At 40.2% G+C, this 27866-nt stretch overlaps 1 protein-coding gene across 5 annotated transcripts in view; it reads left to right on the forward strand.

The window, feature by feature from the left end:
• Window positions 1-27866, forward strand: part of LOC105398674 (spectrin alpha chain) — a 56203-nt gene that overhangs the window by 14410 nt on the left and 13927 nt on the right. Inside the window, exons 1-21 of one of the 5 annotated variants that reach the window (XM_048626105.1) lie at window positions 5218-5362; window positions 7633-7831; window positions 7937-7977; window positions 8260-8448; window positions 8850-8958; window positions 9420-9599; window positions 9908-10092; window positions 10804-10956; window positions 14458-14617; window positions 14840-15045; window positions 15405-15632; window positions 16048-16182; window positions 18115-18249; window positions 18627-18752; window positions 19267-19458; window positions 19889-19999; window positions 20379-20457; window positions 20650-20860; window positions 21596-21713; window positions 22147-22191; window positions 25833-25981. In XM_048626105.1, coding sequence (XP_048482062.1) covers window positions 7639-7831; window positions 7937-7977; window positions 8260-8448; window positions 8850-8958; window positions 9420-9599; window positions 9908-10092; window positions 10804-10956; window positions 14458-14617; window positions 14840-15045; window positions 15405-15632; window positions 16048-16182; window positions 18115-18249; window positions 18627-18752; window positions 19267-19458; window positions 19889-19999; window positions 20379-20457; window positions 20650-20860; window positions 21596-21713; window positions 22147-22191; window positions 25833-25981 — 2945 coding nt within the window. In that variant the 5' untranslated portion in view covers window positions 5218-5362; window positions 7633-7638. Of the gene's footprint in view, window positions 1-4801; window positions 4970-5191; window positions 5363-7632; window positions 7873-7936; window positions 7978-8259; window positions 8449-8849; window positions 8959-9419; window positions 9600-9907; window positions 10093-10803; window positions 10957-14457; window positions 14618-14839; window positions 15046-15404; window positions 15633-16047; window positions 16183-18114; window positions 18250-18626; window positions 18753-19266; window positions 19459-19888; window positions 20000-20378; window positions 20458-20649; window positions 20861-21595; window positions 21714-22146; window positions 22192-25832; window positions 25982-27866 lie in introns of those variants that run through there. The other 4 variants (XM_048626109.1, XM_048626108.1, XM_048626106.1 and 1 more) reach the window with 4 other exon arrangements.

Consider the following 27866-nt stretch of genomic DNA (forward strand, 5'->3'; position numbering starts at 1 on the left):
GGGATGCTGCCATAGCCGGTATACCAGTTTTCTTTCCAAAAATGGTTAGTAAAGGCCGATGATCCGTTCGTAGTGTGAAAGCTACATCACAGCCATACAAATATTGGTGGAAATGTTGTACACCATAGACAATCGCGGTGGCCTCTTTCTGTACCTGGCTGTAATTTTTTTCACTTGCGCTGAGTAAGCGCGAGGCGAAAGCTATCGGCCTCTCGACCCCCTCGGGGTCCCGCTGCGCCAGGACAGCTCCGAGGCCGGCGGGACCGGCGTCCACCGTGAGCACGAGGGGCGCGCCGGGCACGTAGTGGGCCAGGACGCGCTCCGAGGCTAGCTGCTGTTTAACGGCATCGAAAGCGCGCTGTTGCCGCTCGCCCCACTCCCATTGTACTTCACTGCGTAGGAGTTCATGTAATGGGCTTAGTAAAGAGGATGCACCTGGGATAAAATTCCGATAATAATTGACTAACCCTAAAAATCTTTTAACCTCTAACACGTTGGTAGGTATCGGAGCCTTTATTATCGCTTCCGTTTTTGTAGGGCATGTTTTGAGACCGGTTTTATCTATTATGAAACCCAAATACTTTACGCTATCTTGAAATAAAGAACATTTGTTCTTACTAAGACGCAGACCAGCATTTCTTAAACGGTTTAAAACTTCACGCAGCCTCTGCAGATGAATTTCTTTAGTAGGTCCCGTAACACAAATATCATCGTACCAACAGCTCACGCCCTTGATACCTGCCAACAAGGTCTCCATAGCCCGCTGGAATATTGCAGGAGCATTAGCAAGGCCATACACTAGTCGTGTGTACTTAAAGAGTCCTTTTGGCGTGTTAATAACAGTTAAATCCTGTGAACCATCTACGTCAGATATGCAAAATTGGTTATAGGCGTTGCTTAAATCGATTTTTGAATATTTCTCACCGCCCCCCAGAATAGAAAATACTTCTTCTACTCGAGGTAAAGGATACTTCTCAATTTTTAAATCACGATTAAGAGTTAAGGAGAAATCGCCCGCGATCTTCACCTTGCCATCTTCTTTTAAAACTGGCACTATTGGTGTAGCATACTCCGAAAAGGTTGTTGGCACAAGAATACCCTGACTAACAAGTCGATCAATTTCTGCCTCTACTTTACTTTTTAAAGCAAACGGCACTGGGCGGGGTTTGAAAAATTTTGGTTGGACATTTTCTTTCAGGTGCAAACTAACTTTATATTTATTGAACAAACCAAGCTCATCTTTGAAAAGATCTGAATATTCTGTTAATAATTGGGAAACCTCAACTGGGCACTTGTCGATACTCAAGTTTTTAACAGCTGATGTGAGATATAATTTGAATTCAGACATGAAATTTCGTCCTAATAAAGGCGGACCGTTATTCTCAACAACAAAAATCTGCAGGTTCCTGTAATTCGACTCATATTCTACTTTTGCATCAAAATATCCCAAGGGCGAAATTTTATGTCCATTATAAAGACAAAATTTCAAATTACAAGGTTGCAGTTTCAATTTGTTAAAATATTTTAAATACAATTCTTCGGAAATTATAGATGCACCAGATCCAGAATCCAATTCCATGTTTAAATTTATATTATTTACAGAAACTTCAATACAAATTGGTTTGTAACTGACATACCTCAAATTGTAAAGCTCACACTCGCGGCAAGTGTGCTCCTCAACGTCAACTTGCGCCCCTGCGGATGTCGACCCCGACCCCGTTTCGACACTGACACTGTTAAGAAGCCTATGGTTCTTTTTATTTGAACACACTTTCTTAAGGTGACCTCTCTCACCACACTGTTGACACCGAAACTTTTTGTAACGACACTTATCAGCCGTATGGCTCTTCAAGCCGCAGGCGGAGCAGCGGCGCGGCTCTGCGCCACTTGGACTCACGCCTGCCCGGAACACGGGCTCCTCCTTGAGCGGCACGGCGGCCGCGCGCGCCTGTCGCGCACACGCCGCCTGCTGCGCCAGCTCCAACGCCTTGTTGAAGGTTATCGTGGCCGCGTCCGTCTCGAACAGCCGGTCCCGCTCCGGGCCCATACTCATCCCGAGTACGAACCGGTCCCGTAGCAGGACCTCGAGCTCGCTGCCGAAGTCGCACAGGATAGCGAGGCCCCTTAACCTCGCCGCCCATGCCTCCACGCTTTCGCCACCTGCCCTGCTCGCTTCGTAGAACCTCGCCCTGTCGGCGAAGTTGCACCTTTTTGGAGTGAAATGACTGCTGAGCTCCTTAACTAGTTCCTCAAATGTGACTTCCTCGATGTTCTTGGGATGCACGAGGTTCCTAGCTAACCTGTACGTTTCGTCCGACAAATGTGTTAGCAGGGTGTCCACTATCTGGAAAGTCAGGGAAAGTCAGGGAAAAGTCAGGGAAGCTCTAGGTGGTCAGGGAAAGTCAGTGAAATCGATGGGCCACCTGGAAAGTCAGGGAAAAATGACCTTTTTATAGCAAATTTGTTAGTACTTTCCCTTACTAGTAATACTTCTTTTTTACGTGAAATACATAAGTCATAAAATAAAATATCGTTTAGTTTTGGAATATTTTTGACTGATCCTTACTATTATACTATCTTAATTACTTATACAATTAAGTTTTTTAAATCTACGTGATTTAATAAAATATGACAGTTGGACAAAATAGTAGGAATTCTAAAAGATTAGCTAGATCCCAGACTCAGCACGTATATACAGGGTGTTGCAAAAAGGGTATACTAAGCTGAAACCAGCATGTGCAGCATATTATATCTAAGCCCGAATCTGAAATCAGAATTTCAAATTGCGCGAAAAAAAAATATCATTCTCTATAGTAAAGTCACGTGACCAACTAAGTTTCTATAAAAAAAGAAATATTTTTTTTCGCGAATTTTGAATTTCTGATTTCAGTTTCGGGTTTAGATATGCCATGCTGCACATGCTGGTTTCGGCTTAGTATACCCTTTTTGCAACACCCTGTATACAGGTTGATGCAAAAAAGGGTGACTCATCCCACCATTCAAAACAAATTTAGTTTAAAGACTTTTAGAAGTTTGTGATAAAAACGTCATTTTTATGGTGCAGACGCGCTCATTAATTGACTTGGAAAAAAGGAGGAGGTTCTCAATTCGCTAATTATTTTATACGTCAGCGTCAGTGAGATCGCATACGCTGCCTCCGCGCGACATCTATTAATCAATAATAATTTTTTTTACTAATTTTGCAGATCAAAACTTTATTCTATTTTGTACTACTAAACATGTATGAATGTTCATAAAACACAACTAAGTAACAACTTTGTCTGACAGGTGAGAGCCATACAAAAAAATTTAGTTCTGTTTCAATTTCTACTTTTATGGAAATCAGTCTAATTTTGGTCAGACTATTAAACTAGGCAGTGTAGCAACTTGGACTAAGGAAGCTGCAAGGCGGATGCGGATAATGATTTTTTTCGGAAATTTTCAATACTCGCACAGCAAAAGTTGTTTAGAATGACCTCCTAAGACTTAAGAGGGAACCTCGAGAAATTGGTATTTAGGAAAACATTTGCTATCGTTTGTGCACTCATGCCCGGGGCTCAGGTGCTATAGAGATACATGTAGCTCGTGACAAACAAAGATATTTTTCTTGATAAAATTTCAGGGGAAATCGTTATTCACCAAGTAAATATCAACATTTCTTTTTGATTTTGATGTCAATCGTTTCAGCATAATATATTCTAGACGGTAGGTTTCGCCTTTAAAAAATACACTGTTTTTGTTTAACAACGGCATGATTCGGCGCAGTTTTGATCACAAAAATTGCGTTGCTTGAGGTGTTTAAAGTTTGAATCTATAGCAAATTTAGAGAACAAAAATAACTATAATTTATTGTGTCGTTAATATCCTAAAAATCATGGAGATTGGATAATATTTAGAAGTAGAACAACGTTAGTGTGTCTTAAGTGCTATACTTCCCTATTAATATACCATTTTTGCCGACCCTGTGTACATATTTTACGCAGTCAAGTTATAATAAGTGTCAAACAAATGAATGTAAAACTTTGAAATCAAGAATTTGTCTTCAAATTACTTAAATTAGATTTATATGTTGATATTTGGTCAGGGAAATTTTCTGAAACGGTCAGGGAAAGTCAGGGAAAAGTCAGGGAATTTTTAGGAGCATTCTGAGTGGACACTCTGGTTAGCAATAAAGCACTTTGGTTTTCCTTCTTAATATCGTTCAATTTTAGGTACTGCTTCAAACGACTTAGGAAAATTTGCCAATCCGTTGAATTATGGTCAAAAACCGAAATGTGGCCTATTGCACCGGACATTGTTAGCACGCGCGGGTAGACACAAACTCGTTCGCCAGATGATATGGATGAAACAACCGTACTGTGTGAAGCTCTGTATTCCACTGAAGATACATACACTGGACAACCATATCTATGTGTGTGTGCGCACGCACATGCGTAGCAGATATACTTAGAATTTAAATTGAAATTTAAAGATGAAATAACCTCCACTTTGAATTTAAAGTCTGCCATTTTGATTTTAAAATTTATAATAATCTTGGGGTCGCTGAAACGGCTGGCCCATTGAGCTGCTATTGGTAGATTCAGGATTTTACATACACACATACATACATTAGTCTACAATTACAATATGTAAGTTACCATGAAGGGCGTGGAGGCAATACCTCTGAATGTTTATTTTACAACTGAAGTTTTTACCCCCATTCTTCTGCCTAGCCTAAAAGAGCCTTTTCATTATAGATAGGCACCTTCCCTAAAATCATTCCATTTAACAACCCATAAAACATTCATTTCCTTCCCAACAGGAGCGCCGCACGGAGCTCGAATCCTCGCACGCTCTGCACCGCTTCCTCGCTGACTACCGCGACCTGGTGTCGTGGATCAACGCCATCCGCGCGCTCATCGCCGCCGACGACCTCGCCAAGGACGTGCCCGGCGCCGAGGCGCTGCTCGAGAGGCACCAGGAGCATAAGGTGAGGATTATAGACCAGATGGTTATAGTAGGGAATTAAAGTTAAGACAAAGCGACCCGCCACAATACATAAAGCAGCAGCAGCAGTAGCAAGATACGGATGACAAAGTTGACGTCGCTTTTACTCTTTTGACCTATCGCGGTGAACGTCATAGAATGTTGTCACGTTTTGTCTAACGCGTCCGCTTTTTAGATATCTATGTTGTGTCATTGGTCTCGTTAGGGCCGTAGTCGTTATCCTATATTTGTATACAGTCTGAGAGCCTACTTCCTGGTGGGCTATAGCGACCTGGTGTCGTGGATCAACGCCATCCGCGCGCTCATCGCCGCCGACGACCTCGCCAAGGACGTGCCCGGCGCCGAGGCGCTGCTCGAGAGGCACCAGGAGCATAAGGTGAGGATGATGGATCAGATGGTTATAGCAAGAGAATGTAGCAGTTGTAGGAAGACGCGGGTGACATGGCCTGATGAAAGTTTATGTCATCGTCATATTAAAGCAGAGCCGCGCTGACTCATAGACTCAGGCGCGGATCCACCCATATGGGCAAGATGGGCATGCCCATCACCTAAATGCCTTGCCATATCATACCACGGGATTTCAATATAATAATTTCGTTATTTTATCATTTTCGTATGGCTGTTTTTTATAATGGTGATGATTTCTGGTTATGCGAAATATTTTTTTCCACGTCGAAAGCCCTCCTTTTTTTCGGTCATGCCAAGACTGAGTTTCGGCTAATAGCAGTCACTATTTACGTATAAGTACAACGAGACTAGTTTGATCTCAATAAGCCACATAGTTTTTATAATACAGTTATTATAAAAAACTTTAAGATTTTGATCATATTCTAAAATGTTTTAATAAAAATTAGTAATTTGGTGTCGACATTTTGTAAGTGTAACTTTTTCATTGTTCATGAGTAGACTTTTAAATAGCTGTAGGTAACATAAAACTATTCGGCCTATAAAGATAAAATTAGCCGCATTGGGAATATGCATGTGATTCAATTACGTCACACATAGCCCGCCGAAATGATGGGCGTTTATAGTGGCCGTGTCGGTTGTAAAAGAGGATGGGCACAAATCTATGGAAGTTGGGACCGGCACCAATAAAAATGAGTGATACGTCGTTGGTAAAAATTCACATTCACATTCTGCAAAAATGTATTTTTTTTCAGAATGTGAATAACGGAAGCGCTAGTCCTGATTTACTGTCCAATTAGAATAATCGTACCTTGAAAGTTTTTATATCTGTAATTTTAATGATTTTGTTATTTTTTCACATTCATTTTTAATTTTTATAACAAATTATCATAATTTATTATAATATTATATTTGTTTATTAACTCAGTAAATAAAACCTGTTGAAAGTAATTTCTCTCAGGAGAGAGAGAGTGCGATGTCGCTGAAAATAATTGCTTCCGACGAATATATGTATTTCAAAATGGACAACTTATACAGATTTGTCGTCATAATATTTTTTTGCGCACTTTAAAAAAGCTATCCAACCATGTATGACACTTCTTTATTGGACCAGACATATGTCCCAACAAACGCCCATCCTCTTTTTTAACTTTATTTAAAATACCTTGAATATCTTTTTTTGGCGTTGAATTTTTTAAACTAAAATAAAGTGATGTAAAATTTTCGAATACGAATATTAAAAAAATACATGCATGTTCCCTATTAAATGAGAATTTAGTCTAGTTGTATGCCTACGTTGTATAGTAACTTTTGCCGTAGCACAAACTTTTGTCGGTAAAAAATTTCGAAAAGGAAAAATTGCATTTCGGGCTTTTGAAAAGGAAAAATTGCGTTATGATCACTACCAACATACACACAATCTGCTACCTAACAATACCTCAAGGCGAGGCAAAACCACCTTTTTTAGGGTTCCGTACCTCAAAATGAAAAAAGGAACCCTTTTATAGGATCACTTTGTTGTCCGTCTGTCTGTCTGTCACCACAGTTTTTCTCAGACACGGGTAAAGATATCTAGCTGTTATTTCGCATAAATATACAAATTTACGGCACCGACGATATTTTTTTTGGGATACGCAAGTTGGGATGATTTTTTTCTGTTTTTTTTTATGATCTTTCAAAAATATGTCAGCTAAGCTCAAACCATTTTTTGATTCAGTGATTGGCAAATTTTTGTTAGACTCAAGTGTCCCTTCCCTCCCCCTGCTGGCTAAATGGTTAATCCAAAATATATGAAAAAAATAAAGGATGTAGTAGGTTTCATCACATATGATGAAATTAAAAAGAAAATTATCTCAGGTAAGTAGACTTGTACGGAACCCCGAGTGGGCGAGTCCAACTCGCACTTGGTCGGTTGTTTTACTTGCCCAAATGCCCATCACCTATTTTGAGGTCTGGATCCGCGCCTGCATAGACTACACTTTTTCACATATGCGTTCGCTTTACATGTAAATAAGTCAATATGTTTATGTAAAACACAGTTGTTGTTCCAGCGGCACTGGTCATTTGTATATGATTTAGCATGCTGATGTCAATTATAAAACCTGGCTTTTTATTCTGCCATTAAGTGATTTATATAATATCCATATGTATAAATAGTGAACCTGCACCAATAATAGCCTTCACCTTCAAATAAACCAAAATTTATATGACATAAATCTAACCCCCACTTTCCTCCCCCAGGGCGAGATGGACGCGCGTGAAGACGTAATCCGCGCATGCGCGTCGGCCGGCCAGCAGCTCGTAGACTCCGAACACCGCGCCTCAGCCGAAGTCTCTCAAGCACTCGATACGCTGCAGAGAGAGAGCTCAGCGCTGCAACAGCTGTGGGAGCAGCGAAGAGTGCTGTATCTGCAGTGCATGGACCTTCAACTGTTTTACCGCGATACTGAGCAAGCGGACGCCTGGATGCATAAGCAAGAGGTAAGTCATTAAGATCTAGCGCTATATAGCGAAGTCTCTCAAGCGCTCGACACGCTGCAAGCGGGAGACACGGAGCAGGCTGACCCGTGGATGCATAAGCAAGAGGTATGATATTGAAGATCTAGCGCCATTAGCGCTGCATAGTCGATAGAGCAGCGGCTTATAGGGAGGTCTCAGACAGCAGAAAGCAAAGTGGCGAAGAGTCTATATCAATAGCAATATCCAAATGCTTTTCATGGATACTGGAAACTTATCCGTGGATGCGTATAAAATGAAAACCTTATACAGTAACGAAATTAATGCTGGAACTCTCCAAATTGCCCTTATGATCAAACCTATATTTCATTTCTACATGACCAATTCCTAATCTCCCCTCTAACTCCGCAGGCATTCCTCGGCAACAAGGACGTGGGCGACTCGCTGGACTCGGTCGAAGCTCTGCTCAAGAAGCACGAGGACTTCGAGAAGTCTCTAGCTGCACAGGAAGAGAAGATAAAGGCGTTAGATGAGTTCGCCACCAAGCTGATTGAAGGGCAACATTATGCCGCTGATGATGTGGCTCAGAGGAGGGAGATGGTAAGTGTATTTAATAAGTACAGATAATTATTGTAGTGTGAGGAGTTTCAAGATTTAATTTGACAGGAAATTTGTTGTATTTACGACCTTCCGATAAATTTTGTCGCTGCTTCCTTTTTGTTCGCGCACATCGCACGGGTTTCATGCCATAGTAGCTTTTATATGGCAGTACCCTCAAATGTTTTTTCATGGTTATACCAGGCAATGTGAACTTGAAACCATAATTATGTTCTCAACCTCCTGTGTACTCAAACGGTTTCGGTTCAGTGCTACTGTTAGCCTCTCCCATGCAACCTCTCACATGCCAATCTAACTGGTAATCTGCCAACGGCTCTCCGAGGCTATCATTCTGAACCAACCATTATCCACATTCTGTTCTAACCAAGTATTTTCACCCCTAGTTGCTGGAGCGCCGCGCGGCCCTGCTCAAGAGTTCGAGCGAGCGCCGCACGCTGCTCGAAGACGCTTACAAGTACCAGCAGTTCGAGCGGGACTGCGACGAGACTAAGGGTAAATGTTTATATATCTACTACTTTTTATGTACTGCTAATTATTTTGCTAATTAAAAAGGTAAGGTGAGAAATGGGTATAGACCCCGGGAGGAAGTGTAAAGCGCGTTAAGTTTTCATATACTTTCATTATCTATGAAAGAATATGAAAATTGTGGACGGACATGCTCAGTATCTATCAGTATGCCCGCAATGCCCCTTTCTATTCCCACGAATATAGCGGCATGTTTTGCAATATGAAACCCATATAACATATGACACAAAGACAAACCCTGTAATTCATAAAAAGTTATTCAACGTTTTAGAAAGAAAAAAAAGACATTTATTTAGAGCTACACGAATACACCACTTACACAGAAAATCAATTTACATATACGCTTTTAGCAATTGAAATATTTTGTTACTCTCTGTATACCGTGTATACGTCATTTCCACAACACTAACTCAACATATTCCCACCAGGCTGGATCAACGAGAAGCTCAAGTTCGCCACGGACGACTCGTACCTGGACCCCACCAACTTGAACGGAAAGGTGCAGAAGCACGGCAACTTCGAGCAGGAGCTGCAGGCGAACAAGCCCAGGGTGGACGAGATCGCCGCCCAGGGGAAACAGCTGTTGGAGCAGGAGCACTTCGCTACAGGTACATTAAAATAAATTTGATGATGATGTCAATATTTTCCTTACAATGAATGCAGACAGAAGCAATCCCGTCAAGGCGGCAATAAAACTGGATTGGCTGCATTCTTGAAGCTTCTTCACTTATATTTTCCGCGGTCGTTTCTTAAAGCTCGAAGACAAAGGCCTCTTGCATCTCACGTATGCATCTTGCTGAAAATCTAGGCGAGAATATCCTGCCATTTCACTACCATTGCCAGCTATAAATTCACCAAATAGAGTTAAAAAAACCAAATCTAAAGATTTTACTAACCCTGAACCGTTTCTCCACAGCTCAAATCGAGTCCCGCCTGAACGAGCTCGCCGGTCTATGGGAGGCTCTATCCACCGCCTCCGTGCTGAAAGGATCCAAGCTGCAAGAGGCTGCTCAGCAGCAGCAGTACAACCGCGCCGTGGAGGACGTGGAGCTGTGGCTGGGCGAGCTGGAGGGGCAGCTGCTCAGCGAGGACTACGGGAAGGTTAGTGCTTGGTGCTGCCATCTAGTTGATGCGTCGCGTACTTCGCATACCTCTTATATTCTATACAGTGCTGCCATCTATGTGATGCGTTATTTCATTTAAACGCCCCAGAATGAAAGCTGCAATATAATCCAAACACGGACGTCTTACCTTGAAAATTAAATTGTATTTAGAAGAGAAAATATCCGAAGTTTTGTAGTTATGGCTGATTTTATTCTGGTAAATGTCTTCATAAAGGTGTGTCCAAACTACTCCAAATATAATAATGTCCTCCTAGCCGAATTTCGACCACGGCGGCCAATCTCAATTGAGATCAGCCATCTACGCAGGAGTAGATTATAGTGCCCAAGTGTGTGCGCAGTACACAGGAGCACTCTCTGTTCCATCACTCTCATAGCCCAATGGGACGGATTGACCGACACGACTGGAGAGAGCTAGGCGCAGGACCGACTGCTTTACATGCCCATCCGACAGCATGGATCGTTTCACTGTTTCGGACATCAACTTAGAACCACAATTTAGAAACACAAATTGATGGTCCCACCCGGGAATCGAACCCGGGACCTCTGGGTCATGAAGCGAAGCTTCTACCACTAGACCACAGAGGCAGTAAATACTCCAAATATAGCGCCCGCCCATTCGCAGTTTTGTGTGCGGGCCCTGATTTTTGACTCATTTGTAGTGTAACTAATCCTCACAACCTACCCCCAGGACCTGACATCAGTGCAGAACCTGCAGAAGAAGCACGCTCTACTGGAAGCGGACGTGGGCTCGCACGCGGAGCGCATCGACGCGATCCGCCAGCAGGCCGACCAGTTCATAGAGAGAGAGCACTTCGACGCAGACAACATCAAGGCTAAGCGGGTGTGTTTATCAATAAAGTCATATAGCTTCATTGGTATGCAAGGGACTGCATAGTTGTGTATTTCTCATACTTAAGGGTCTGCAATAGGGAATCGAGGGTTGGCATTGTCATAGAATTATGTAGTAAATGATGCTCTACAGCCTTGAAAAAAATCACACAGGTAGTTGAAGAGTCTAGCTAGGTGCTGAATCATTCGAATTTAAGTAAATGATTATGGATAACTGTAAATTAATTTCAGAATATCAAGAAAAACCAGTCAATCACACTCCCGTATTGTAACAACTGTGTCGTAATTATAAAGAATTTTCATATGATTTTTATCATATTATAAAGTTAAAGGCTTGGACTAGGCGCTAAATACCTTGTTTTTTAATAAACACACACTTATTTTGTGTAAATTTATCCCAAACTTGAGCAATTTTTTTCCCTCAAATCTTCATACAAATATCTATGGCGGCTTTCTGTGTTATAAAATCATAAACACAAGTGACGTTTGACTCAGTTGGCCGCTGGCCTCCAAAGAAGGGTCACGTCGGTTTAGGCAGCACTGACAGCTCGCGATCTTATCGTGTACAGATACAAAATCACTGCACATTGGTTGTCATTGCACTTTTTCAACTTTTCTTTTATGACACCAACATAATTTGATTTGAAATTGAGGAAGCATAATTCTTCCAGTATATTCAATACATTAAATTAAATTAGATAGTGTGCAATATTCTCGTGACATTACAGTCTCGTAAAGGTCTGATGAGGAGAAGGAATATAGCGAATGGATCTAAGTGATGACAATACGCACGAACATTAGGTTAGGGATCAAAAATACAGTCTCTTGGTGCTGGTTGAGGTATGGTCTCGTGAGGATCTGATGAGGGCAGTAACACGGTGGTGGCTCAATTTTATTTCAAAGATGTTAATAGCTAAAAGCATCGAGTTTGGGCTATTAAGTATGTTTTTCAGAGAGAGAGAAAGAGATTTTGTTTTTCCTCTGGATGTGTTAGGTTTACTGGGTTTACTAAGTTCATTCTGTTAATGGCATCAAGTTGTTATGTGTTCATAAGTAATAATTATTTATTAACAAAATGCTGTTGATTCTCCACGAAAATGTAAAAATAAAAATAAAATAAATAAAAATAAATTCGTAACGTAAAATTGTCAATGACGGAATTTCTTCTATAGACAGTAGCCACAAAAAAAACAAACGATAGATGGCGTGATTTAAAGATAAAGATACATTTTTTCGACACATAGACAGCAACAACAAAAAAAATACAGATTTAAAGAAAAGAAACACATACGTATACAAAACAACAAAGAAAAAAAAAGGATACACATCAAAATATCTGGAAAAAATATAAGCCCCAATTTACTTGTGTGGGACAGGGAGTACCATAATATTTTCTTTGGGGTACTCCCCATCTATGCGAAATATAAGCTTGATATCTTTACCCGTTTCTGAGAAAAAGGGCGGTGACAGACAGTCAGTCAGACAGACGGACAACAGAGAGATCCTATAACGGTTGCTTTTTTTCTTTTGACGTTCGAAACCCTAAAATTAAGTAAAAATATTATGCTGCCAAAAAATGTACTTACAGGTATTGAAAAAGCGGTATATAAACAAATTATACCAGCAGAGGGTTCACCATTTAGCTGAATGTTACTTAGAAAACGGCCTTGAGTGGCGGTCAAGTTGGTCCCCGCCTGCGATACTTTCCATTAACATTGGGACTCGTTTTCATGTTTTTAGCGTACAGTCAGGTTTTTAGTTTCTTATAATTGTATTTTTTTATTTGTAACTTTTTAGTTGTTTTTATTTTATGAAATTTTACGTCGGTAGGTAGTTCATGATCATTTTTTATTTCAATAATTTTGGTGTTGTTATTTAAATACCTTCAATATGCATATTTTTGTAATGTGAAAATCAAGTCCTTTCATTTGATACCTTACACGGCAAAGTTGAATTATTATTTTTTCGATCATCACGTTATGTCCTCAAGAGGGCGCTATGTACATTTTAATGGAACGTCACACATAGCCTATAGCCATCGCGCCATCAATACGCTTCTAACAATACCTCATACATCAAAATCTATCAAGCCGTTTAGGCTACAGGAGGGAACAAAGAAACAGACAAACATACATATATACATACATACAATCAAAAAACATTACCCTCCTCCTTCGGCAGTCGGGTAAAAAGGAGTAAGACAGAGGGTCATTCTAAACTTTTGCTCTACGAGTTTTGGAAATTAACAAAAAAAAACCTTTTTCATAGAAACTTTGTTGGACATGTGACTTTTTACCATGGAAAATGAATATTTTTTTTCGCGAATTTGCAAATCTCGTAGAACAAAAGTTGTTCAGAATGACCCCTTGAGTCATCCCCTTTTGGCTTAGTATAGCCCTTTTGCGACACTATGTATTTACTTTGCTTTGTCGTCGGGGTTCAGTTGGCTGGAGGATGCCCGAAACTTATTATCTACACTTTAATACTTTTAGTTACCTTTCTACAAGTAAATACCACATTTGTTTGAGAAAACTAATCGGGTTCCGAGTATAGAGTAAAGTGGCACCCCTATTAATTTCTACTCTTTCCTGGTGCCTACCAGTGTAAGTAAGAATTATACTTACTTACCCTAAAATCACCCAAAATGTACTTGAACATAATTGTCAATAAAGTTGGCGAGTAAAAGTTTATCGACCCACTGTGCAAACTTACATGTGTGCGTGTTACTGCGTGTGCTGTGTGAAGAGCATTGAAAACCCAAAATTGGCGCGGCACGTCACCCTGTACGGGCCCTTAAGGGATTATAATGTCCTCCTAGCCGAATTTCGACTACGGCGGCCAATCTCATTTGAGATCAGCCATCTACGCAGGAGTAGATTATAGTGCCCAAGTGTGTGCGCAGTACACAGGAGCACTCTCTGTTCCATCACTCTCATAACCCAATGGGACGGATTGACCGACACGACTGGAGAGAGCTAGGCGCAGGACCGACTGCTTTACATGCCCATCCGACAGCATGGATCGTTTCACTGTTTCGGACATCAGGTGATCAGCCTTCTATGTCCTAACCAAACTTAGAACCACAATTTAGAAACACAAATTGATGGTCCCACCCGGGAATCGAACCCGGGACCTCTGGGCCATGAAGCGAAGCTTCTACCACTAGACCACAGAGGCAGTTTAAGGGATTATATACAGTATACAGCATAGTCATTTTACAGCGGCCAAAAACTGAATTACAAATCTGACTGAGCTATAAATCTCTATCCACATTTTTCACTTTCAGATAAGCCGTTATGCGTAAAAGATTTTGAAAGTTGCGTGTTTTTTAAAACCTCGAAGTCCATAGATCTTCTACATAGCAAAGAAAATCAAAACCAACTTACTTTAGGTTCTACTGCTCAAACGTCATGATCTGAGAACCTACGTGCTTTTAAGAGGAGCGCTCTACATCATAAAACCTTGTTTTCAATCTTCTTCATCCTCCCGCCAGGACGCGCTAGTAGCCCGCTACGCCGCTCTCGACAAGCCGATGGCGATCCGCAAGCGGCGCCTCCTAGACTCTCTGCAGGCGCAGCAGCTGTTCCGCGACTTGGACGACGAGAGCGCCTGGATCCGGGAGAAGGAGCCCATCATCGCCAGCACCAACCGAGGTCAGTAGTGTAGTGCAGGTGCAGTCTCTTCACCTTATAGAGCCGGCAATGTTTTGACATAAAACTTCGAAGCCTCCTAAACAAGTAGCTAAAATGAGTTGTACGACCGTCTTAAATTTCGTCATTTATCAAACCCCGTAATAAAAAGTGAATTAAAACCAAAGACAATAGAGTGGCATAAAAATACCTACTCTTGCTGTCACTAACCCAACGTCTTTGCAGGCCGCGACCTGATCGGCGTCCAGAACCTCATGAAGAAGCACCAGGCAGTCACCGGGGAGATGGCTCAACACGAGGCCCGGGTGGAGGCGGTGAGGGCTGCGGGGCAGGCGCTGAGGGACGCCGGCCACTTCGCAGCTGAAGAGATTACTGCCAGGTTGAAGCAGCTCACGGACCAGTGGACGCAGCTGCAGGAGAAGGCCGCTCAGGTGAGACAGGGATAGATATATTGGGTGCAGAAGCAAGAAAATAATGCGTGATAGTGTCGAATCCTGCATCACTTCTATCTCGACGTGTATAGGGTACAGATTACTCCATAATATTTGTGTTCACTTTCATACCTTGCCAGAACTAAAGAAGTAATTGACAGTGCATGTCTGAATTTATAGCAGGTAAAATATAAAATGTGTATAGGTAGATATTTATGGTGCTTACTGTAATAGTTGGTAAGCTCATTTAACACCATTGTCGAAAATATTAAACTAAAGCGATTTTGCTACTTTATTCTAACTTTTTCTACCCTCCAACAATCAAAACTCTCCACTAACCCTCCTAATTCTCCTCACAGCGCAAACAAGACCTCGAGGACTCCCTCCAAGCGCAACAATACTTCGCGGATGCCAACGAGGCGGAGTCGTGGATGCGCGAGAAGGAGCCCATGGCCAACACGCAGGACTACGGCAAAGACGAGGACTCGTCTGAAGCCTTGCTGAAGAAACATGAGGCGCTGGTGTCGGATTTGGAAGCCTTCGGGAATACTATTAAGTCGCTGCGCGAGCAGGCTAACTCTTGTCGGGTAAGTTTCTATTAATTCTAGAAATAATTATTTAGAGTCGAAGTATTTGTCGGAGATTAAATTAGTCCGGTCGCGTAGTATAATCACAAACAATGGCATTTTAGATGTCGGATATTTCATGTTACACTCTCGTCTTTAGCAGAAAATTCACACATGTGAAAGCATTCATTCACTATCCGCTCCTACTAACCACTTCGTCCATGTACAATTTTTTTAATTCTTTTTTTCACAAACACTACAGCTGCACTAAGATATGTCACCGTAGTTAAAGGATTAGCCAGTCAGATTAGTTATCAGTAACTGACGCCCAGAGTGGACCTAAGGTAGACCGGGCATTAACAAAGTCCTCTAGAAAACATACTTTTAGATTTTAATCAAGTTATTCATCAATCTAATCTGCCCTCTCTACCCTCAGCAACAAGAGTCCCCGGTGGTGGACGTGTCGGGCAAGGAGTGCGTGGTGGCGCTGTACGACTACGCGGAGAAGTCTCCACGCGAGGTGTCCATGAAGCGCGGCGATGTGCTCACCCTGCTCAACTCTAACAACAAGGTTAGTAGGCTTTTGATGTCTATAAATAAATAAATAATAAATATGATGATGCGTGTTGTGCTCACGCTAACTCAATTCTAACAAGAAGGTTAGTGGACTATGTAGCTCTTATCTATTATATTAACCCAACCGCTCAAAAAATGGCACCCTCGCGCTGGCCCTAAAATCTCACATATCTGTGATAATTTGTTTGAATTGGGGCCAGCGCGCGGGTGACATATTCCTTAGGCAAAATGTTCTGACTGGCGCATCTTTCCTTTTGAAATCTTTGCCCTTATGTCTATGACCAATAAGAGTCGCAGGTGGTGGCCCAAATAATGGCATGGGGTGACCATGATGAGTGATTTGCTCACTCTTTAATTCTCAGATCAAGGATGGACTACAGTACAATATATGTACTGTAGTGTCTGTACTTACAAGAGTCGTTGGCACTGATTTGCTCAACTTGAGCACTCTACTTTAAAGGGAAAAATATTCGTTTTCAGTATCTTATTTTCCACCCATTTAAGCTTGTTGTTGAATAAATTATTAGAATTGAAATTCAGATTCTTTGCAAGAAACACGAAATCAAAGATTCCACGACCAACCATTGAATAGATAATCATCTAATCATGCCGGCTAGTGGTCGAACCTTGGGCGTCCCATCAAACAATCTGAATAGCGGCCGATAATAATAATAGCATTTCGTAAATTATACACTATACGTAAATCTAATATAAAGTCACCAACATTGGAACGTGTCTTTCATAAATAAACAAATCAAGCAGTGTGCTAAGCTTTTCTATTGAAACTGCTTCAATCCACAATCATTTATAATTTATGCAAACCATTCGTCATTCTGAATGAAATTATGTAATCTCCATCTTTCATATTATCAGTACGTCGCTCGCCGCGGTTCTAACTGAACGAATGTGTAACAAAATGTAGCGAAAAAATACACGACTTTAATATTAAATTTAAAAAGTGATAACTCAACTGTGATAATAATAGTTAATTTAGTTTTAATCAAGTAATTTAAGCGTTATCATGATTGTGACGAGTTGGTTGTTAGCGATATTTCTGAAGAGTAGTTTTGTAAACAAACGTAAAAATGATAAGTTGATATCACATGTAAGTTGTATTTTTTTAAGGTTATGGTATGAGTAATGAGAGTGTAATTTTTCTCGTATTTGCCGTCTTATCTATTCATAGACGTCGTATCTTCTTACTATCGTTTATCACTGTAAGCAATTTTCGTATTTGAATAGAGGCACAGCTGGGATTGAACACAATGGAAATAACAAACCGAAAAAAATGTAACAAAATGTTTTTTAATCATTATGAACATTGAAGCTGACTTTTATCGAGTATTCAAATCTGAAATGTAGGCAATTATCACATACTTATATCACCTAGACCAATTTATGAAAGTAGTATTGTTAACTTTACAAATAACGAAATAACTATATCTAGATCATTTTAGACCCGAGAACAAATATCTACCCTAACTGGGTTTCGAACCCGGAACCACCAAAAGCGCCACCGCACTCTTATTACAAGACTCGAATATGAATGATACTGCAAAAGTCGTGAAATTACGATTAGAAGAAGATTAGAGTGCATGCTCGTGTATTGTTATCATTTATAGTTTGTTGACGTTTATAAATTCGAGTCACGATTTTCTTGCTGGGAAATTTTAAATATACTAATCCCCTTATTCATTGGAAAGTACCTAATAGTACGTTTTAGCTATTGAACTGTTTTATCAGTATAGTAACATCACCTACGACCGCAAAAAAACAAAACGAAAATCGGTTCAGACGTTTTAAAGTTACCACAGACACGTTAAACTTTTAAAGTTAATGCCCCTCTTTTCCGTCGAGTTTTAAAAAACGGCATATAAGTTTCTTTACAAACCCATACATCCAATAACCTCACCTCTTCTGTACCCAGGACTGGTGGAAGGTGGAGGTGAACGACCGGCAGGGCTTCGTGCCGGCCGCGTACGTGAAGAAGATCGACGCCGGCCTCTCCTCCTCGCAGCAGGACCTGGCCGACTCCAGCTCCATCGCCGCCAGGCAGAACCAGGTATGTAACTTAGATTATGAAGGTCGTTAGAAGACAAAACGGTGTCCTTAGCCGAAAGAGTATGACCAAGTTCTTGTATTTGTTTTCTCCAGAATTATAACCAAATACCCTTTTATTTTGAGGTAGGTTATCATTTAGCCACTAAACGTGCGACGCTTTGATTATCCTTCTCGTCTCACATAGTTCATACAACTATCTCGGCCTTTCTTGTCTACTGCGCTCTACACCATTATGGTCTGGTATAATGTAAATTATATGTATAGTCGGTATTATTTTGGTTGTGGTAGTGTTAAGTGCACAATGCACATTCGAATGAACTTTATAAAGTTGATAAAATAGTCAAATAGTAAGTACTAAACCCCCCTCTCCCCCCACAGATCGAGTCCCAGTTCGACAACCTGCTCGGTCTGGCTCGCGAGCGACAGAACAAGCTCAACGAGACCGTGAAGGCGTATGTACTGGTGCGCGAGGCCGCTGAGCTCGCCACATGGATCAAGGATAAGGTACGTTTGTGTTGTGTATTAATTGGTCATTTAAGTATATGAAACTGCGAATCGTAACGTAAAATCGGTTGTGTGTGCTCTCTTCTCCTATGGACTGGAAGGGAGGCAGCATTACGTATTATACGATCTGACGTTGTAAGTTTATAAAACAGAAAATCCTGTCAAGCTTTACCGCCATCGCTGTCCGGATCTTCTGTAGCGCCACTGCCCGACAGTCATTTAATCATCACATCATCACGTCCCCACTGCTGGGGCACGGGTCTTCTTCCAATAAATGAAGGGCTTAGGCGTAGTCCACCACGCTGGCCTAGTGAGGGTTGGTGGACACCCGTTTGATGTATATTATAACCACTATAATTATTTATTCAACCTATCGATCCGGCATTATGTGACACTTTTGCGGTCATCAATATCACGATGTCTACTTACAACAGTCGGCAGAAAAACTGTTTATCATTGCTTCAATACATTATACAGCTTTACCGCATTATCTCACCACATTCCCTCTTCACAGGAGATGCACGCGCAAGTGCAAGACGTGGGCGAGGACCTGGAACAGGTCGAAGTCATGCAGAAGAAGTTCGACGACTTCCAGAACGACCTGCGAGCGAACGAGGTGCGGCTCGCGGAGATGAACGAGATCGCCGTGCAGCTCATGACGGTGGGGCAGACCGAGGCCGCGCTCAAGATCAATACGCAGATGCAGGTGCGTGCAAATGATTTTATTATTCTGCTAAGGTGGCCCCTAGGCCTGCAATACAACTGTGCAATTATTGACGGCCCAAAAAGTTCCTTAAGGCGGTATCAGACGATTCATTTTTGTCTTTCATTCGGCATCTTTCACTCGAAATGATACGTGTGAACTCAAAATGAAACAAAAGTGCAAACAAAAATGAACCGTTCACTCGAATGAACCGTCTGACCGTCCCGCCTCTAGCGTGTCGATGATAAACTCTACATGTAGAGAAGCTTTTGGCACCGCGGTAAGGGGGTTAGATTAGTTTTTAATCACTGACTATACGTCATACGGGCAGGCCACTCTAGTGCACCCCAACATAGCATATTGTATTCATACATCAACGTAAGGAACGTAAATTATAACGACTTGACATTGACACTATTATTCTCCCCTGCAGGAGCTGAACTCGAAGTGGTCGTCGCTGCAGCAGCTGACGGCGGAGCGCGCGCAGCAGCTCGGCTCCGCGCACGAGGTGCAGCGCTTCCACCGCGACGTGGATGAGACCAAGGTGAGGCTTACTTACTGTACTCTCAATGTATTTGTAGCTTCAGCGGCCAGATACCAATGTGAGGCTACAGTACTCTTTCTGTACTCCTATTGTTTTTTATATACAGTTTCAGCCTGATCTGGCCAGTGATTCGTAATGTCAGCTAAGAACAGTAGCTGGGAAGCAGGACCAAGCTGTCTTCTTTATCACGGCTCTATGAATACATAACGAACTTGTTAGCGCGCTACGATTCGGATTGGTGTTATAATATATCTAAAAAGACGCGATATAATTGAGGCGGCGAAAGCTTACCTCACAAAAATATTTGATACAATTTAATGGTTCTGTACTAACAAAATGCACTGAAAATATTAATACTTTTGTCTATTTTGTATACCAGGACTGGATCGCTGAGAAGGAGGCAGCTCTAGCTACTGACGACCTGGGCCGTGACTTGCGTTCCGTGCAGACGTTGCAACGTAAGTAGCCAATAAAATCTCTAATAAGTACCTTATTTTCAGAATAAAAAGTTGTTTTTAACCTTGGGTAATGAGTTGAAGACGTTACCTTATTCTAAATTTGTAAAAGAAAGCTAATTAAATATCTACTACAATGAAATGAGACTACATAATAGACGAACCTTTTGATCACCCTAAAACTCTCCATACCAGGCAAACACGAAGGCCTGGAGCGCGACCTAGCCGCCCTCGGAGACAAGATCCGTCAACTAGACGAGACGGCCAACCGGCTGATGTCCTCCCACGGGGACTCCGCCGACGCCACCTACAGCAAGCAGCGCGAGATCAACGAGGCCTGGCAGCAGCTGCAGGCAAGGGCCAACGCGAGGAAGGAGAAGCTGTTGGACTCGTACGACCTGCAGAGGTGAGATGGTGCCCTGGTACTTTTGATTGCAAGACGGCAGTTAATTTGTTAGGCCCTAGGTTTAAAAATAAAATATAAATACAGACAGGTATAGTATATTGTAGTATAGTATATTGCATTCTGGTAAAGGAAGCTATAGTAACCTACAGATTAGGGGACGATAGCCAAGGCTTGGCAACAGCTGCAGGTGCGGGCTAACGCGAGGAAAGAGAAGCTGCTTGATTCGTACGACCTGCAGAGGTGAGATGGTGCCCTGGTACTTTGGATTGCAAAACAATAGCTATTTTGTTAGGTCCTAGCTTCAGAAAAATAAAATATAAATACAGACAGATAAATGTATAGCATTCTAGTAAAGGAGGCTGGAATAACCAATAAAATAGGGACGATAGCCGAGCCTTGGCAGCAGCTGCAGGCGAGGGCTAATGCGAGGAATGAGAAATTGCTCGGCTTGTACGGCCTGCAGAGGTACGATGTTGCCCTGGTACTTGCGCTGAAATAGTACCTGTTGGAATCGTATGACTTACAGAGGAAAGATGATGCCCTGGTACTTTAGGTATTTGTTAATAAAGCCTTTCAGCAGTCGCTGAAAGGTAAGCTATAGGAGTCCTTCTACCTCCTCTGATGATGACCTCCTGTAGTTATGTAGATGGTGCCCTGGTAGATTATTGAAGCCACATTCATGTGCCGTTGTAATGTTTATGTCAAAAGTACTCAAACATGACATTTCCCCGTCAGATTCCTGTCGGACTACCGCGACCTGATGGCGTGGATCAACTCGATGATGGCGCTGGTGAGCTCGGAGGAGCTCGCTAATGACGTCACCGGCGCCGAGGCGTTGCTCGAGAGGCACCAGGTAAACATTGCATATTGACAGTTATCAGACAACATAATTATAGTCCAATACTTTGTCCATTGGTCACTGTGACCACAGACGTCTAAGATGTCTGTGACTGTGACTGACTGTGAGCTAAGTAGACCCAAGTCTATTCTTGAGAGAAAACTGTGAAAACAGTGTTGATGGAAGTATTTATGTTTGTAAGTACAGTACAGTACAGTGTTTCTGTTACTGTGAATGACTTTAGTACGAGATGGGTTTATTTGTAAATACCTACAGAAGACATGAAAGAGGGTTTGCATCAGTCATACAGTATTTTCATTTCTATTATTACCATTGTAGTATTCATACCATTGTTTTCCCATTCAAGCTCCTACCCTAAAACACCCAAAAGTGTACAGTTCTCCTCGCATTATTCCTCATTGTATATTCATAAACCATGTATTTTTAGAGTCAGCGCTTGGAGATAGACGCGCGGTACGGCATAACGCCGCAGGTTAGACAAAGACAGCAACAATGCACGCATGTTGTGTGCTCACTCTAACACACCTATCGTTCTCAACAATAGAGAAAACCCGTTTTATCTTTAGGGTCTAAATATTGTTGATTACGATAGCTTAAACTTCTCTAATACACTCCCTGTTTTACTGTTTGCGACACACCTGTACTACTGGGTGGTGTGTGAACAATACTGATAACATTTAAATAATAAGAGTAGAATATCTACACCGTAATTCGTGAGACATCACTGTTAGTTTAATATAACAAATGAGTCTAGTTACTATATTCTTCGTGATATAACTATTTGGGGTCCTAATACATTTACTTCTAATTTAATCTGAGAAATACTTAATTTATATTTTGGAACATAACCACCACATAATGAAACACAATTTACATAATAGAATATATAAATATGTACATAGTTGAAATATAAATGGGTAGTTGTTTTAAATATTCATCCCTTTGTTTTTGTGTGTTTTTTGTCCCCGATATATGTAACTATAACCATGATTGTCGTGTGAGTGTTGTTTACCTGTTTTTTTACCTTTTATATTTATCTATACCTAATATAATATATATTTTTAATATATTTTATTTACATAACGTCATTCTTTAATTTTTTTACTCGGTGTACTGACACTAACATATCTTTTCTATTACATAATTTCCAATCTGAATAGCCATTATAAAAAATACTATCATTTTCGGGCATACGTCGATAATCAATTGTCTAAGAAGCTCCCCATAGTCTACAAATTTTTAGAAGTATTACTAACAGGACATTGGTATCGATTCTGAAGGGCACATTCTAATTTTAACGCTGTCAAAAAACGCTTACATTCTCTCTAAATTTATTTGGCATTCTGAAGGCACCGTTTATCTCCAAAATTAGAGACGTCACTTTAAATTTTGAATATGACAGCGTTAAAACTATTCAACTTAGGTTAGATGGTCGAATTAGTATTCTGAAGGTGCCATTTTTAGCGCTGTCAACTTAAAATTAGCAACTTTCTTCCTAAATTTAAAAGGGGTCTAAACAGGTGCCTGTTAAAATTATACTAAAATTTCTAAAAGTAAAACCGTGAAATATATGGGAAATTGTTGTTGTAGGTGCATAAATATGGATTTAACTTAGAGCTGATGTGTTGTTTAAGCATGTAAAGATAATTGCAACGACGCTAACTTATTATTTTTTGCGAAACTACGATGTGAAAGTGACTCTGTTTTGTCATATTATTATTTATGATCTTTGGACTGAATGACTGACAAGGTAGGCATGAACCGGGTTGCTTAAAACCACTAAAGTTATAGTTCTAGGTCTAAAAAATAATCAACACACCTACCGATCTATTTTAGGATTACACTAGCCCTAACACCTCGGCTTTCCTCTTCCAAACGGACCGGCTCTACATACATGAGGAACAACTTAACCTTAACTCACCTACCTGTGTACCTATCTAACTCTCTACTTACCCCTTTCAACTTGTAAGAATATTTTACTCAAAGTGGTCTCTACATAGCTCAAATATTTAACTACCTATTTTGTTACAGGAAAAAACAAGTTATACCTGCCTAGGTTACCTTTTATCTGAAAAATATGCCTGACTTTAAGAAACTATATAGGTACTTACTACTATACTATTACTTTTTATGAAAGAAGAAATACATTTTATGGACGTAAAACTTTATTTGGGTGAATAACACACACAACACACACTGGTTGAGTAATTTTTCTGACACCAATAAACACAATTGCTTGATTTCATTTCTGTATCTTATTTCTATTATCCTTCTAGTTAGTAGGTAGGTAACTAGGTGGTCTGATGGTCGTTTTAGTATTGTTGTCCCGGAGAGGAATTAATATCTTGTATCCAGCGTTTCATGTTTAGTTTATGGGTGTGGTTGATTTTTCATTTTCTTTGTTATTGTCACTGAAAAATAAAGTAAGTATAGGTAAGTTGTATGGATAGTTGACAGAATAAGCTTATCCTTATAGGTACTTACCTATTTACAAAAACTTTAAATAATAGAAACTTTAAATATTAGAAACGAAAACGCTAGAACACAAACATAAGTAACCAGATAGTTAATAACCAGATGCCCAACTGATAAAAATATTTCCTTAGATTTTACGTATAGGTAACTTCCTAAAATAAATCGTAAACTTGCACACAAGCACCTTATCGATTTTACAATTGCATATTAGAAAAAAAACAAAAATAATAATTTATAATAGATGTTTCTTTTGTATTGTAAAGACTTAACAAAAATACTTAAAAAAATAGCGGCAATCTTTTCGGCGGAAAATTTAATATGGCGGTGGCGGTGATGGCGCCGCGCCGGCGCGGCGGCGCGCCTCTCTTGCTGTCCAGCGCGCATGCGCCATAGAGATGTACCTAGTGCAATGTTACTTGCTTCCGAACTATGCTTGAATGAAAAAATAATCGATGCTGGATCGATTCCTGGGTAGGTACTTTTATTATAATCATATGCGTTTTTGGTAAATATAAATACGTACACATCGGAAATACTTAAGTAAGTACCTACTGATAAGGTATTTGTGCTTTTGTAAGTATTCGATACTTTTCATATTCTTATATGAATATCCTCCCTTACGCAGTCATCTACTTAAGTATATAACGTAACATCATCATCAACTATTAAACATTTAAGTAAGTAAGTAAGTACTTATATTAAATATCGTGGATAACACATAGATGTAGAACTTAGTACCTACTTACATACTTTACTGAAAAACTATTGTTTAAAATATTCTAGTGAAATAATCGATTATATTCGATTATTCTCACTATTTTATCAACTTACCCCATCTCTACTCTATTATATTTTTTTAAATCACTCGGAAATGTCCATAGAACACCATAGAAGCATTTTCTAGCCAGAGTTACCAGTTGCAATAATGAATTATGAATATGTTACATAAATATTTGAAATTATCACCAAAACCAATATAAATGAAGGGTATTTAATCCTTTTAATTATTTTCAACTACTATTTAGGATAATTAAATTTATTTGGAGTAGGTACTTTAAGGTTAAAAAGGTTAATCGATATTTTCGATTGTAATATCCTTAAGTACATGGCCACACTCATTTTAAAGACGTCAAATGAGCCTTCTAAATTTAGTTGGCCGTTAAAATCGTTGCCTTCAGAATAGCAAAAATTAGCGCTGTCAGTTAAATTTAGAGATTTTAGCTCATTTTAAAATTAGGAAGTGCGCCCTTCAGAATCGGTACCATTGTTGCGTGAATAAACACTTATATACCATAGGTAACTCAACTAGTCCCTTATGTAGGACATGTAAGGAAGTAGATGAGACGGTTGAACATATTCTGTTAGCTTGTCCACCTACTACAGAAACAAGATTATCTATTCTTGGACCAACAGAGCGCCTACCTCAGCTATTACAACACCCAGGTCTGCTACTCCAGTTTACTCGGGAGCTAGGCTGGCTGAGCTGAAATCAAGGGGATATTTACAAAGGTTCCACTCGAGAGAGCCATGTACAGGAACTTCACTCCCTATGAGAATAGAATAGAGAATAGAATAGAAGTATTACACATGTTACATTCCTCTTAAACCTCCTCCTAAAACCCTCTATAACCTCACCAGGAGCACCGAACAGAGATGGACGCGCGCGCCGGTACCTTCCAAGCTCTGGAGCTGTTCGGGCAACAGCTGCTGCAGGGCGGGCACTACGCCAGCCCCGACATCCAGGACAAGCTGGCCAGCATGGCCGACGCCCGACAGGAGCTGGAGAAGTGAGTCTCATGTAGTCCATGCTGCAACCCCCTGCATCTCTAGTAGTTTAGATGCTGGCCCTGTAGCACGGTGCGCTATTAACCTTTCCTATGCCGAACAGCCGCGCACACATGTAACTGCCGTCTGCCGGCGCTTTTTGACAGTAGAGAGCGCCCGCGCGGGAATCACATTTATATGAATATTTGGGTATTATTGTTTGGTACTCAATAATGTATTGATTGTAATTTAATGTCAGATAGCTAATGAACGTGTTACAATGAATTTTATTGATTATAATTGTTTTATTTGATTTCTGTAGGTCATTGATTACAGATTTTTACTTGAAACTGCACCCATCACAGAAAAATACGTCTTTTTCAATAGAATTTTAGTTTCAATCCAGCATTTTTTATATTTATTACTTGAAGAGATTATACAGCTATCAACTGATATCAATAAAATATAAACTCTAGGGGAAATAGATTCATAATTTGTATTTTGAAAACCGATTATAATTTGCTTTATTTCAAAAGACTCCATTTTCTGTTAATGTGCATGTGTGCGTGACAAGAGCTTGCTCCAGTGCGCCGTGAGACAGATCTGTCCCAAATCAAGGGTGTTCACTTTTGATGAAATAAAACATGAATGATAATTATTTTTATAATGTTTCGTATTTTAGCATACTAAATTATAAAAACTTAAACGTAAGTTAATTACTGAATCATATTTACTTATTTGTTAACCTACTTTCAACAAATATGATACTATAAATACATACATATATAAATACATATATTTATTTATATAAATAGGACAGGTAATCACCCTCTCAGGCTCATTTATACACCGATAGCATTCTAAAGAGCCTAAACTTCACTTTCAGCAGAGAAAAGATCCTAAAAAATAAAACACGCTGTATAGCAACCCAACGCACTTCGTGTGCATACACGAGCGGCGGCCATTTTGTTTACGTATGTGTGTGTGTGAATTTTGGATGCACCTCGATAAATATTGATATTCCCTAATATTTTGGCTATTTATTGAAAAAACCGATATAAATATGTATTATCAATAAAATTATCTTTATAAATGAAATAAATTATTTATTGATGTTTTTACATAACAGACTAGAAAACAGTTTACAAAGTTACGCACCCTTCAAGCAATAATCCGGTACAATTTTAGATCGATAAAAACTAGATTTTTTGTAATTTTTTATAATATTGATTTATCACTATACCTTCAAAATCGAATAAATAACAAGAAAACATAGTATTTACTTTCCTTGTGACGTTTTTTCGATACGAAATCACTATTTTATTACCAACAGTCGCGAGTACAAGGACTGTTCAAGGTACCAAAATTTGAATTTCGCGCTACTAGTAAACAAGTGAAGTTTTTGACTCAATGAATGTTGTCGATGGTTGTTTCATTCATATAGAATAAATAACAGGTGATTTCATACTCTATTTCGTGGTAATTAATAACTAAAATCACAAAAATCGCGATGAAGTGCTCTTGGGACAGATCTGTCACTAGGCAGACAAGGGGGGTTGGGACAGATCTGGCACACGGCATTCTAGAGGTTAAGACGTGACAAAAGTTCTCCGTCGCGCTCACTCTTGAAGCAGCGCGATGTGAGTGAGCGCGATGCAAAACTCTTATCACGTCTTAAATGCACCCCGTACTAGCCCTTCTGGACGTTGTCAAATACCGCAAGAATCTGTCCAATAAATCTGGTTGTTCTTTTTTTGTGATTATGTCCAAACATAATGTATGTAAAGGTGTGATTGTTTGTCCATCAACACAACGCATGGTTTTTTATGCTATACGAAGCTAGATAGTAACAAACGGAAACCCTTTGACCCCAAGTGCTTCTCATCACAAACCTCATCACACTAACAC

Source organism: Plutella xylostella, chromosome 15 (assembly GCF_932276165.1).
Source record: "Plutella xylostella chromosome 15, ilPluXylo3.1, whole genome shotgun sequence".
NCBI lineage: Eukaryota > Metazoa > Arthropoda > Insecta > Lepidoptera > Plutellidae > Plutella > Plutella xylostella.